At 42.4% G+C, this 14,192-nt stretch overlaps 1 protein-coding gene across 2 annotated transcripts; it reads left to right on the top strand.

Moving 5' to 3' along the window:
• Positions 1-1,303: 1,303 nt before the first annotated feature.
• LOC116915601 (doublesex- and mab-3-related transcription factor A2) lies at positions 1,304-14,133 on the top strand. Of its 2 annotated transcripts, XM_045171657.1 has the most exons (6): positions 1,304-1,507; positions 1,567-2,323; positions 6,366-8,728; positions 8,880-9,354; positions 10,282-10,771; positions 12,082-14,133. In XM_045171657.1, the coding sequence occupies exons 4-6, from the start codon at positions 8,896-8,898 to the stop codon at positions 12,942-12,944; spliced, it is 1,812 nt and encodes a 603-aa protein (XP_045027592.1). In that variant the 5' UTR covers positions 1,304-1,507; positions 1,567-2,323; positions 6,366-8,728; positions 8,880-8,895; the 3' UTR covers positions 12,945-14,133. The 2 variants fall into 2 exon arrangements, with proteins under 2 accessions (XP_045027592.1, XP_045027596.1); XM_045171661.1 differs by lacking the exon at positions 6,366-8,728.
• Positions 14,134-14,192: the final 59 nt, after the last annotated feature.

Here is a 14,192-nt window from a genome sequence, read left to right as displayed (position 1 = left end):
GTGCTTATTGCGCGCTAGCCGTGAAAATGGCCATTTCTTTTTGCTGCTAACGTCTGTCGTTTTCTTTCAACTTCCAGGGCTTTTCAAATGAATATCTAATATGATGTTAAGTAGCTTAGACTATGGAAGCAAAGACGTCTGTATTTTTACGTGAATGGAGAGCATTGTCAACATGTTGCGATAGCCTGAGCGACATCAGTTGCCGTATAACTTCACTTCCGGAAAAAAGAAAACTATTTTTGTTAAGAGCATTACAGCAACTCCGTTGCACATATGCAACTGTTTTGTTCCATCGGCTTTTCGTTAATGTTCATTTTTTTTTTTAGGATTTTTCTGGTAGAATAGGAGTTTGGTTCAGAAGATTCGTCAAGTATTTAATGCTGTCAGCATTCTGATTCAATTAGATAATTATTTAGAAAAAAAAAAAAAGTATGCGGGTCTCTCTAAAGTTTGGCCGCCTGAACAACTATAGTTGGGCCAACAAAAGAAAATTGCACAAACGGGTCTGTTTTTTTGTTTTGTTTGCTGCTTCGATGTTTTGTTTGCCTTTGAGCCCTCAGTTTTTTTATTTTTGGCCGCGCTTTGTTTAGTTTCTTTTTCGGCTGACTTTATTCTCTCTATAAAGTCAAGACGGACGATGAAACTGATGAAATTGTTGGAGACTTTTTCGCTGAAATTGGATGGAAAATTTAACGGACGGTGACGGGGTATTTGTAGTATGTGTTTTGGTAAAAGAAGAAGCCTGAATTTAGAAGACGGGTGATTTGTTTTCTGCCAGTTGGCTACTCATAAATCGGAGCCATTATGCAAATATTGACCATGCCACATTTCGGGTGGGCTGCATTCGCAAGATACAAATGGGCCTCTGGAACATAACTAGAATTTAAAATCGATTTAGTTGGGAAGGGCTGCTCATCATCATATTCTTCTCGTTTTACATATCATCTTGCAAAAATGTTTGTGAACCTGGGACATTCATACATTTTTATTTAAGAACGCAGTGTTCTCACGTCCCATAAATAGTTTTGTCAGTTGAATTTTTTTTAAAAGCCGCCAGCCGAATAACTTAGTGTAAGTAGCCCATTCCATTTGCTGCTGCTGCTGCTACCGGTGGTACGACCCATATGGCGCTGCTGGATTATGTTCCATGCGGATATGAATCCGCCCGGACTAGCGTTCGTGAGCCGAACTCGCCTAATGTGGAGATGCATGCCATCTAGTTGAAGGTAACACAAACAATATAGCCTTGCTGCATTTGTCTTTTCATTTATTTATTTTTCGGCAACGACCGTTGTTAGGGAAACCAACGAAGAGCGCACTGTGTTCCAAAACAAGGCGGCGGTCCTCTTATGTTTTATGACCGTTCCTACCGCCCTTGATAGAAACCTATGTCGACGGAAACAAATGTGTAACTGCGAATACGCATGCTGTAATACGTTCTAGCCTGGGATTGACAAGACGACGAATAATCTATTACATAATACGTATTTATGTAGAAACATGATGTGTAAGTATAGATTTACATAACACACATGCATTATTTGTAACTATGAGTTGTGGTTATAGGAAAAAGAATTGCTAGAAGGAAGAGGTGGGCTATAAAATATACGGCGTCTTTTTAAAATGGAATTTGCAACTGGATTGAGCAGTCACAGTGGGCCTTGATCTTATAATTGCGATTGAATTGAATAAATATCAATCATTATCTGATATTTTCAGACGCTGGAACTGCGTCCGGTGTTCTTTGAGTTTAAGTCTCACCTGCCTTATCGCCTCAAGTGGTTGTTTTTTCAGTTAGCCCATCGGCACATTGGCACAGCTAATTGTTGTTTCATTACCTTTTTGTGTCGACAGTTCCGGGAAGCAAGAACTAAAGGAAGGGGGATCAAAAGTCCATCATGGCCGCCTTTTTTCTTTTCCACCACAGTTTTTCATTACTCAACCTCTACCTCTAGGTGTTTGTTGAAACTTTCCTAAATGAAACTCGTACCGCGCCCCAGCAGTTCAATTCGTGTCGTCCTAAGAACAAGTGATCTCTTTGTGTCTCAAATGAATGTGCATGTGACAGTAAGAACACGAGTGTTAACAGTTTGCCAACTGGCTATTTCATTTGTGTCGTGAACACGTTAAGGATCCTTTTTGCTTTGCTCCTATGCAGACACGTTACAAATCGCTTTCAGGTGTATGGTTGTGTAAGACATGGATCGAAAGAAAACTCTCCATCAAGCGACTTTGTTCACCTTTTCACAGCTGGCCAGCTTGAAGGGATGGTTCAACTTTAGCTGGAGCAGTTCCAAAAGGCGGAGTCCGTGTCCAAAGCAAGGTTAGCCAGAAACCCTTAAGAATTATCTATGTAACCTGGATTTCATTACATATTCGCTAGTTGCACTGCAATGCATAAAAATAAGCTAAAACCACTTACTAGTCCGGTGATTTATAAGGTTTTTGGGCGTGCAATTTTACGTGTTAAAACTGGGGAGAGGAGGGGGGGAGTGAAAAACGTTTACGAGGTTACATTAAAGTAAAAGATTTCCCTTTTTTCTATTTGCTACCTTTTTTTTTTAACTAAGAAAGGTCCAAGTTAGATCGTCAATTGCTTTCGATGATGCGAAACGCCACCTTGGGGTTTTCGTTCACGCCTCTCAATTGTCACGTGACCTTTAGCTAGTACCATCAACGTTTTATTAACAATTGTGCACAGGTAACAAAGCAGTTTCACGAGCTTTCGTAATCATACCAGTATTAGTTCCAGTAAAAGATCCCGTTAAATTCCAAAGCCATGAATGAAATTGTGTTTTTCCCCTTAACGTGCGCGCGTTAAATGCCTTTGCAAATTGCATGCAATGGAACGGAACGCTATCCTCCGCCTTCCGCCGCTGGATGGCGGCTATGTTCACGCAGGGCTACGAGTTTTTCATCCGTATGAGCGTCCACGCTGTGTAGAATTTTGTCTATCCAGCCGTCGATTGTTCCAAGTTCCAATAGCGACCGTGCGGACGTGGGTGGTCATCCGCAATTTTCACACTTCAATGGGCTTTTCAGCAAGCTGATGCTTTCAACAGTGATCCTTGTGCGCTTACACCACAACAACAAAATTATTTCCTGTCTCAGCCAATACTTCTTTCTTATTTTGCTTCGTTAGACATAAGAAAAGAGGACAAATGATGACTTGATTTTTTTTTTCAACTTTGCCAATGCGGCTCGTTAGATTGACGTAGGCGACATTTGATTTTCTTTTTCTTTAAATTAGCAATGTATATCTATTACACCGGAGCAGCGTGTAATGGTGATGGTGGTGTGCGGGTTGCATTTGTATAATTGGTGGAAAAGACTCGTAAAAGCGAATGGAAAGCGAGAGCAAAGACATTTTCACAGTTTGATGGCCGGAACGTTTTGATCGTAAAGTTCAGTTGCTCGTTACACGATTCCCAACATACGGAATATAATTGGGGCACCTGAAAGTCATGTCCCTACGCTATCAACAGTCCGTGACAGGACACGATGAGCAAAAGAAAAAACTGAACCACAAACGGAGGGAGGGCGAATAGATTGAAATTTCTCTTTGCATGTGTTCCAACTTGAGTCAAAGGCAATAAAGAGCCATTGGTTGCATTACAACTTATTCAACGTCAGTCCCCTACAGCCCACCTGATTCATCTATAAACAAGTTTTTGTAGCTCTATACGCGAAGTCTCTGTCCCATAATCACTCACCTGTGGTTGTATAAAAAGAACAAGAAAAAATATCCGATTTGTCGACATGTTTTGTCTTTTGTGCTTGTTGACGCAAGCAAGGCTTTTGTTTCCGACCAAACTTTTCGGCTTCCAAGCTGAAAAGATAAAAGCAGCGGTAGATGCAGAGATCACGGGGGGTACGCTCGACTTTTGATAATTGGTAGCGGTTGGCTCTGCTCTGTGTTGAGTCGAAAATGCGGACATTTACCGATGTACAGTCGTAGGAGTTGCCTATTTTCTGTATACACACACGGATATATGGGAAGTGAATGAGCGAGAGCAACGCGCAAAGTAGAGCGGAGTGGAGCGAAGCGGAGCGCGGCACGGCAGAAGCGAGTACAAAGCGCGCTTGTTAAATCTTCCGGCCGACTGGAACTTCGGCAACTGATTTACATATCGGAATATTGCCCTCTCTTTGCTCTGTATCATGTAGCACGAGCAGCAAAATACACAAACTACGTAGAAAAAGCCATTAACGAGTTGGGTACCGCAAGTAGATCTGTCGCTGTCAAGGTGTGCGCGCCCGTCCGCACGTTAGACGCCATCGCTACAGGGGGAGGAATAAACAAACGTAGGAAAACCGGATGTTTCCGCTTGTTTCGTTTTGATAAGAATAAAAATAAAAAAAAGGGCACAATTACCGTGCAATCCAAAAAGAACAAATGCATCGTTGAGGTTTTGCAATTTGTGGAATACGACGCAGACGTTGTCCTGACTAACCCAGCCAGCGCTACGTAGCGCTTCTTCCGGCGCCAGTATTGAAACTGCGAATCGACAATAAAACGTTTTTACTGATGGGAAAACCGTTGACGTGAGTTTCTTTTGATGGCAATTTAGTAATTGAAAATATTGAAAAATATGGGGGGATGAAAAGTTGCGGATGCATTAAAATGCTGCTGCCAAGACATCCATCATAAATTGCTGGGCTGGAAATTTTTGGATTCGTATCGAGTTACCCTTGCGCGTTTTTAAACGGCATAGACATCGCAACCGTTGCTGTTGAATGGAAGTAAACGTTGCCTATATAATCCTCCGTAAAAACATGTGAAGAAGTAACAGACGCAATAAAAGCTAGGCGCTGATTGTTCCAACAGTCCAATCCATCCAATAGCCCGGCTGTATTAGCTATTTTATACATAAGAAATGCGGATAAAGATGTCGTGTGCTGTAGAATGCGATTGCGATGCGCACGTGTCCGATTGTCATTGCTCGATCCAGCGAGAAGAGGAAAAAAATGTATTTTCCCCCCCATTTGTTTGGAGGTTTTTCATCTTTTGATGTCTCCGGATCCATTCATCGGCAATATGAAATATATTTATCAATGTGACAGGCTCACGCAAGCCCCATTATTAGAAATATACAGTCGACGCGAGGGTTATTTAGTGAGGTAGATTTCTTGGGGAAACAGCGATAGGTCATTCTGGTGTCGGTAATATTCCGGTGGTTGGATTGAGATTCGATTTTTGATGAAACATATTGCATCCGCACCAACAGGTATCATGCAGCCCTTGTTACATAATGTGTCAACGGCCATGTCTGTAGACCTACGTCTTTTCATCACTCGTGACGATCCTCTTGACCATATGAAGCGTCTTCTTTTGAATAACACCTTGACTCGCACTCTATTCTTTTCCTCTCCACAGGCCGACGTAGCCAGTCAATGGTCAAAGTATTTTCTCTTGTACATTATTGGTCGTTCTTCTGCGATGGTCAAGCGTAGGTTACAACCCCGCTACATCTATACACAAGATGGTGTCCATTGTAGTTCCTTCCTCTTGACCGGCTCTATAACGGAGCTCAATGGTTCAAAAGGGTACGCACATTACACAAGGGCTATATTATAGTTGCTTTAAACACAAATACGTAAGTGTCTATTGTGGTATCGAAAATCGAAAAATATTATAGATGACATGGGCGCATCAAGTTTGTTTTTGTTATCGCGCTTTTTCCTATTGTCAGTGGGGAGTGATTGTTGGTCCCCCTCTAAGGCGGATTATAGTATATACAATTATAGATAGTTATAGGAATAATCGACGCGGAAACAAAGTTGAATGCACGTCATACCACACGTAAGGTTTCAAAGACAAAAAAAAAGAAATGTACAGCCTCTAATAGATTAACCGATGAATGCGGTGGAGATTGTGAATATCTGTACAAAGAGTTAAGTCCACCAGCAATTGTGTCGAGGAAAGGGGGGAAACAAAGGTCGTCTAAATAAACAAATCAGAGGAGGGAGGCATCAAAAGAATGGTATAATTTTAATGTACATGTATTATAACTACAAGGGATTCTTTGAAGGGCGCAAATGACGAACCCCACAGATGTTTAAATACTATATGGCGTCTGGGAAGTTGAACGAGAATGAAACGGAAAGGAAGAAGAACGGTAAAGAAAAGCCTTTTTGACGAATGGAGTGTTTAGACGTAACCATCGATGTAAATGCTAGAATTATATGGAAACAAGGCGCGATGGTAAAGAAATAAAGCAAACTCCTCCCATTTTCCATTCTTTCATCTGTAGTTTTATAGAGTGTGAGAGACGTTTATAAAGTAATACCCGACAATTTCTTTTTTCTTTTCTATTTTACCCCAATAATGGCGATGTAATGTCATCCATCCTGCCCTCCTATAGAAAACTAGAAAGAAGAAGAAGAAGAAAAAAAAGAGATAGTTATACACACAAGGAAGCATGTATATAATATGTGGCCCTCATTTTCAACATCCACATTTGTAGTTCTATATGGGCGGTCGATTAGGATGAGAGTTCTAGCGGTTACCAACACACCAGCACCACGTTTAAAAAAAGCATGTAATTTTTATCCTTTTATTTTCTCTCTTTTCCCCGTTTAAAAAAACGTTGCGCGTCGTGTCTATGTTGCGGCGCTATCTGCCGCAGATATTGAATATGACGTAATGATAAAAGTATATAGCCATACTGCTTCATTGTTCAAGTTTTCTCAATAATAATATAATGTGTCCTGATGCTCCCTGCCCAGCAGACTGCCTGCCCACCCCTCTTTTTTTTTCAAATCTACTAATGTGTGTGAATTCGAGGGCTTTTGTCTCCGAACCAGCAGCGGTTGGGGGTGTAGATGTAGAGGGGGGTTCGGTATGCGCAACGCAGATTTTTTAAAAATACATATAACATGTTGCATCGCCGACGTCCACCCCCTGTGTACTGTGTACAAATATACATACTGTACGTCTGTGCGTATGGATATATGTGTCTTTATGTGAAGAGTACGATGACAACAAGCTCAGCAGCCAGGGGCTTCCAGTAGTTCATCACGTTTGATTAAACCGCGCACTCGGCTTTTTTATACTCGCGCGCTGACTGAAAAGCGTATAGAATGTCACCAGTATATACCACTCCAGAAAATGCAGTGTCTAATATGTACAATATAATGTACTGTGTACATCTAACTCGCTTTTTATCTATTCTTTTTGTTCAGTGCTCAATGAACGACCCTCATCAAACCGCGACTGCTTGACAAAGTTCCTACATTTCTTTCCTTTTATTTTTATTTTTTTTCAGGGTAGGTTGATTTCCTACTCCAGTTGAGGGGGGAACTCTTCTTATTTTTATAATAGGCACGTCCTTTTTTTTTATGTATTACATTTGTGGGTTCACATTTTTGTTAACAAACTGTTTGTATCTCGGGAAACGACAGAGACAGTGTTGATAATGGGATTTTCCATCTTGCATGTCGATTATTACAAACATTCGTGGCCAAAGTTATTGTTTCCTTTCGATATTAACCTCTGCGTCGTGAGCTCAATCTATAACAGGGAAATTTCCACTGTCCGTTACGCATTTCCCAAATGAATTATATGACGCCAATTTCTTTTGGGAAGTGTTTCTCGGCTAAAAATAGTCGAACTCAACTAACAGTGACAAGGAAACAAAAACGGAATATTTAAGTTTGTATGGTATTATTAATGTCAAGACTTGAAGGCTTTGTCACTCATTTTTCCACCCTTAATAAATGGTAGTTTGGGGGCACAAAAGGAAATCTTTGCGTGTAACAATAGGCCTGTGTTTCTATGTACAATTCATACGAAATACATGTAGACTATAGAGAGGAGTGAAACCACGGAGAACGATCATATTTCACACCTTGTGCAATCTATTATAATCAAACGATTCGCATGCAAACACAAGAGGGGTAAAAATGAAATATAGAAGAGAAAAAAAAAAGACCACCTATAAGAGTATACATGTATAATAACACACCCGTTTGATTTAAATAAACAAGAACATCACAACATGCCAAAACAGACAAACACTTTTTTTTTTTTTTCACCTTTTATGCTTCGCTTCTGAATGGGCAGGTTTCCGCAGCGCTACCCTGGTGCGCAGTCTCAAAAGAGATGGTAATCAAACGATCACAAGCGGTTACGTTAATCGCCTCCGTATAATAGATGTCTACTGTGTACTACACACTATATTGTACAACACACATACGAACATTCGACGCTGTTTGGTGTTTGTGTGTGGACGGCCAATTTTGAGACGCAACGACAGTTGAACCAATGGCAATCGTTTAGGGGCCGGGCTTCCATCCGCACTCTTTACACATACTGTACCCTCGTCTAATACACACATGTGTGAACTGTCGGGACCGATGCCGCACCATCACCAGCTATAGCTAACTGGGTAAATAGACGTTGCACTCAAACATCTCTCGGTGATTCCACATAATAACGAAAAACTTTGTCCCTCACCGACACAGTTTGTCATCAACGTTGCGCCGGAGAGGAACGTTGTCCGTGAAAAAGCCATTTGTTTTTGCTGCGCGTTACTTACAATAGGCACCCCGTATTGGCAATGAGAGTGTACTAGCGTGGCATTTGTTTTATTTTTGTTTTCGATTGAAGATTTGTTGTCTGGTTGTTTGAAAAGTGATTACGTCGTCTTCCATTCGAGTTGACTGTTCTTCATCAACAAGCGTCTTCCAAGGAAAAATCGAGCGGCAGTTGGCAAGCAATTAAAGCGTAAGATTAATCAACACATCTATTCTTTAGGCCGTAATCTCAAATTTTTACTGACATCGTGACATCTTAACTCTGGTGCAAGTTTTTGTCTGCCTGCCAGATGATGTAATGAGCAAGTTAGATTTTTAATAATGAAATTGCCTATCAATAGTGAAAGGCAAAGTCAAATGGATCTGTCATCGCATCGGAACAGCGGCCATCAAGTCCCCAGTGGAGACGGAAGCGGAGCAAGTGGCGCAACCGGTCCCGGATCAGGAGCTAATGGCATGATGAGCCCTCATGGCTTCTTTGCCGGACTTGCTGGACACATGGGTTCACCGCATCAACACCACGGCCATCACCAACAGCATCACGGTCAACACCACGCCACTCATCATCATCACCATCACGGAGGGATTCCTCCGACGGCGGCAGCGGCCGCGGCCGCCATGCTCCTCCGCGCATCCGAGCGCTACCAGCGGACGCCCAAGTGCGCCAGGTGTCGTAACCACGGAGTGGTCTCTGCCCTTAAAGGACACAAACGCTACTGTCGCTGGCGTGATTGTGCTTGCGCCAAATGCACTCTCATAGCCGAAAGGCAGCGCGTTATGGCCGCTCAGGTGGCTCTCCGCAGGCAACAAGCCCAGGTGAGGGGATTGTTTTAAAAGAAAAATGAGACTCGTTTTTGCGAAACAATCGGCCTTGATTTCCGCCGGTAAAAATGGGTCACTTTTTGATCTACTGGAACGTAACGTGCGATAAATGCGGATCATATCGATATCATCCGTCTTTTTTGTTTATTATTCAGCACACAGCTCCTTTTTCTTTCAAAGATTTTCCGTTTGTATCGTCCGTTTTGACGATTTGAAGGCGCAACTTTAATTATTTAAATTGTGTTGACGTAAATTATTCTACAAGTAGGCCTATACGCGTGTGCGTTTAATGAACCGCGTTGGAACTTTTCCTCAGACGAATAAAATTGGAATCTCGGTGGAGTGAAAGCCGAAATCATTTGCCTTGCCCGTCATTCCCAATCAAAGAAACTCGGTTTTACTAAAGGACTGGCCTGTTTTTGGAGAGGATGAAGGATAGTTTGAATTTCCGTTAATATGAAGCTTTTTTTTTTTAGCCTGTTAGACAGAGGCCTATTCTGTTTGTGTGGGGCGGTTTAATGGTCGGCGTCATTGCGACCAGTTCAAAGGGTTATCCGTGCACTGCAAACTTGTTCCCTTTATCGTCGAAAACAGCCCATTTTAATGTGACCCTTTTTTTTATAATCAACTACGCAAGATCGGTTGAGTGCTGGTGTTTCATCTCCACTCATCGGCATCTTAGATTTTGTGTACTGAAAAGTAGAAACCAGCGACGGGCCGCCCGCTTTAGAATGAAATGACTCATTACGCAATAGTATACTATAGATTCCCGATCCTATTTAGTTTCGTGGGCTCCCCTACATATATACAATTGTCGAAGGCGGTTTGTTTATTAAACAAGCTTATTTAGATGACTCGCAAGCCATTCATTATTTAATGCCATGAATCTAACGTATTTATTTTTTTTAAATAATTAAATAGGAGGAGAATGAGGCTCGAGAATTAGGACTGCTCTACACTGTCCCTTCAGGCGGGATAAATAACATGAGCCAACAAACTGGTTCACAAGGTCCGACCGGTCAAGAATCTCCTAGCCGTTCGATGAGCGATCGAAGCGGAAGCGGTGGGAAATCCGCCAATAGAGGAGATTCCGTTTGCGAGTCGTCTGCCAATAACGGCTACGAAAGCGGTGTGAAAAGATTGAACTTTGCTGGCCGTGAGGCCGGTCAGCATCCGCCTGGATCGTTATCTTCGAACTGTACGGCCGCAAACGAACGAGATGAATCGTCACATTATCATTCTTTCATGAACAGAAAGGGCGAAGGTTTGCTGGTACCTGTCGATCCGGTCTCTCCTGGAACCAACAGGGCCTCTAAGATGAGCAATAACAGCATGTCACCCAAGAGTCCACTGCTGATGGATTCAGATTCGGAGGATGCAGGTGATTCCGACAATCATAGCCACCCAACAGGTAGAAACCCATTTGATTAATTCATTTAAGAATTGGCGTTAAACGTGCAAGTGTCAAGGCAGTGCGTATCGATTAGGTGGCAAACAAGCCAATCAGCTTAGAGCACAGTTAAGCTATTCTGTTGGTGGTGGAGGATGTGCTTAAAATCGAGTTGTGAGATAGATTTTTTTTTTAAATGATCGCTTTAATTTGGTATGCGGCTACTTGATAATAAGATATCGAAATGACTCAACGTGCGTTTTTTGGCGAATATGGAGATTTCTAACATTCGTTTTGCCTCTCATTTATCAACGCTATTCTAAAACGCCAAGAATCGTCTAAAAGTTGTAATTGACTTAAAAAACAGCAAGGAATTTGAACTCTCATTTTGATATCTATTCAAAATGTGAATGAAAATCGTGTCAAAATAGAACATTTCGCTGCGATATTAAAGAGATAATCACATTGAAGAATCTCGCCGACACAAAGATACCCTAGTTTTTTTTTTCTCTCTCTTTTATTACCATTCTTTACATCGTATTCGTGTCCTAGTATAGCTGATGGAAGAGAGCTCCTCTTTTCATTTCACATTGTTAGAGGAGAGTTGCAGCAATTTATTCATTGAGATTGATTTGGCGTATATAGTCGACGACAATAAATGGCCCCTCGCGACACCTCGCCCTATCTATCCGCTTTTGAAATATCTACACATATACAGACATATCAGCATATGTGTGCCTATTGCCACGGCCATACAGCAAGAAGGAATTTGTCTTTCTTTCTCTTTCATTTTTATTTATTTATTTTTTTATTTTTGGCTTTCCCCAGTACGGAGATGTTGATGCTAGGGGGAGCGAAAAAGTGTTTGGATGAGCGACTGATATGGGCTACTTGCCCCCGATCCGCCAACGCGCGACTTCTCAGCTCCGCATCCTTAACAATTTTTATTGAAAGGGGTGATAACAATGGAGGATGGCATTTAGGCCTGGCGTTGGCCTCTGGAGCACAGAGAATATGAGGGCGAGACTGACTTCATCATACGATGGATTCATATGGATCCATCAAAAGAGAAAGAAAGAAAGAGCTTTTATGGCGTAGCGTATTCTGTGAAGCAGCTGGCCTCAACAATTGCATCCGTGGAATGCGAATGTGGAAGCCATGTCAATAGGGAATATAGTACAGTAGGACATCTGAGCATTATCATCGTTCTTTTGTATTTTTTCCTTGTCTAATAATTATTTATTATTTCCATATCGCCCCTTCTTTCCTTAAGCTGTAAAAAAATGTACAAATTAATGATTTCGATGATTTGTATCCGTTTCGTGTAAAAGACGAACCGGAATTGCCATCCGATAGGACGAAATTCGATCTTCCCGATGTGGACGATAACGCTTCAGCGCTGGATGCGACTAGCGGGGGTGGCGGAGGTAGCGAGCCGGAAGCAGCAAGTAAAAGAGCACCACTGGACACTCTCGCCAGACTTTTCCCACAGACTAAACGAGCCACACTCAAGTCTACTCTGGATAGATGTGATGGAGATGTACTCCGGGCCATCGAACAGCTCGTCTACCACAACAATAATCCGCAGCCGGACAGCAACAACGCGCTAAACACTAACGCGGTGAACGCGGAAGGACCTCCAGCTGGAAATCATCAACATAAACGCAAATCGTTGCAACATTCGTCGTCTGGAACGCGGGAGAAGCAGATGCCGCGATACAATCACCATCAGCATCATCTTCATCAGCAGGCGGAAGCGTCTCTGCAATGGAAGAATTGCCTGTCGGCAGTCGGAAGCAGTTTCCCCAATGCTGGAAGTATGACCGGATCATCGTCCCGACCTCCAATGTTTCCCATTCAATCCGGTTATTTTCCAGCCGCATTTGGTTACGGAGCATCCAGCTTCCTGGCCGGCAGTTTCCTCCGGCCGGATTATCCCGTTTTTCCAGGAATGAATCTGCTAGCGTCAGCCGGTGGATCGGCACAATCCGCCCCGTTAGAGCCCGTGAATCCGGCGAGCTATGCGGCCTATCATTCGACCCCCAACGTCGTCCTACACCACACGAGCCCTGGCAGCGGCGGAGGCGCAGGAGGCGTCATCAAACAGGAGAACGAGTTGGGTGTAATCACGTCTGAAAATCAGAGCAATTCTCCGCGTTCCGACCGGAGTGAGCGGTCACCTTATTCCGATTAATGAATGATTAGATTAAACAACATTTTGGAAACGTAACAATTATAATTAAAATATTGCCGAAATGAGATGTGTTGTAGGAAAAAGATAGTTGGTGGACATCTCGTTCACCTATGTCACTCATCCCGCAGATGCGCGTAGTAGCCTCTAGGCTACAATCTCGTTGTCATTCTCGTTTTATTCCAGTATGATAATGTCTTGTAGTAAATCCCGATTTTCTTTTTTACGTGTCGTTTTGCATCTCGGTGTTTTGGAATACGGTCACGCAACTCGATAGTTAAGTACCAAGTATTATTATCTCATTATCCGCCGTGCTTGTTACCAATTGGACTTTGATGGTTTCATGTGTTTCAAGTGTTGTAAAGAAAAAAAACCAAAACAAAAAGAAAGAAAACAAATTTGATTTTGTCAATAATCGTCGTGTAGATTCTCAAAGAACATAGAGCTCCCCATTCTGGATGTTTTCGCCCCGGTTATCTATTTCGACACCCATTTTACATATACAAGTACGTGTTACATAAAGCTAATCACCACTGTAAGCAAACACGAGTGATTTTCACCAGACTTACCAGTTGCCATTTGAATCACATTTTCGACCTTTTCTAAACTATTTATTATTCGTAAATGTTTTTCGCTTCGTCCTCCACATAATCCTTGATGTGCAACGCGTTAAATGAATCGCTGGCGTGTATATTAAACCGTGTCCGATTAAAATTATTACAGTGCGGGAGCGTGTCAAACGTCACAGGCAGCCCTTCGCTCGTGTGTGACCATCATCCCCTTCTCCCTCCCGTTCCGTTTTTTCTGTGTAAATAGCCACCGCCGTTCGGTAATCTCCCTCTCACCCTAAATCTCTTTCTTTGTGTCACCATGACATCTAGTTGTAAATGCAAGTATGCAAAGTGAAACCTTTGCAAATGCTAATTGACCGACGGAAACATCTCCGCCCGGCGACAGCAGCGCATCCACTACAGAACACACTTCACAAACACCCACGCACGCAAGAAATTTTTTATTTTTTCAAAATGGAAGCGACATTTTCAAATTTTTCCCGCTTCAGGATTGAAATGCGTCGTCTATCCAGTAATTTGTGCCAAGCCAAAACCATTTAATGGGCAGCGAACCCCCACGCTCCCACTTATTATTGTACATCATCTTCGCTGCTTTCCGAATACAAAGAGATTCAACAGTTTTTGCTTTCGACTTAACAGACACAATAGCGACGTGTGACGAGTGAATTGAATTGAAAAG

The sequence above is a fragment of the Daphnia magna genome, linkage group LG1 (genome assembly GCF_020631705.1).
Source record: "Daphnia magna isolate NIES linkage group LG1, ASM2063170v1.1, whole genome shotgun sequence".
Classification (NCBI taxonomy): domain Eukaryota; kingdom Metazoa; phylum Arthropoda; class Branchiopoda; order Diplostraca; family Daphniidae; genus Daphnia; species Daphnia magna.
The sequence above is the reverse complement of the archived record's forward strand: the minus strand, read 5'-3'. Positions and strand labels throughout refer to the sequence as shown.

Bases quoted from the DNA above. Each gene is read 5' to 3' on its own strand.
- LOC116915601 (XM_045171661.1), top strand. From the start codon at position 8,896: ATGGATCTGTCATCGCATCGGAACAGCGGCCATCAAGTCCCCAGTGGA. The intron at 9,355-10,281 runs GTGAGGGGATTG...ATAATTAAATAG, and splicing joins TCCGCAGGCAACAAGCCCAG to GAGGAGAATGAGGCTCGAGA. The intron at 10,772-12,081 runs GTAGAAACCCAT...TTCGTGTAAAAG, and splicing joins CAATCATAGCCACCCAACAG to ACGAACCGGAATTGCCATCC.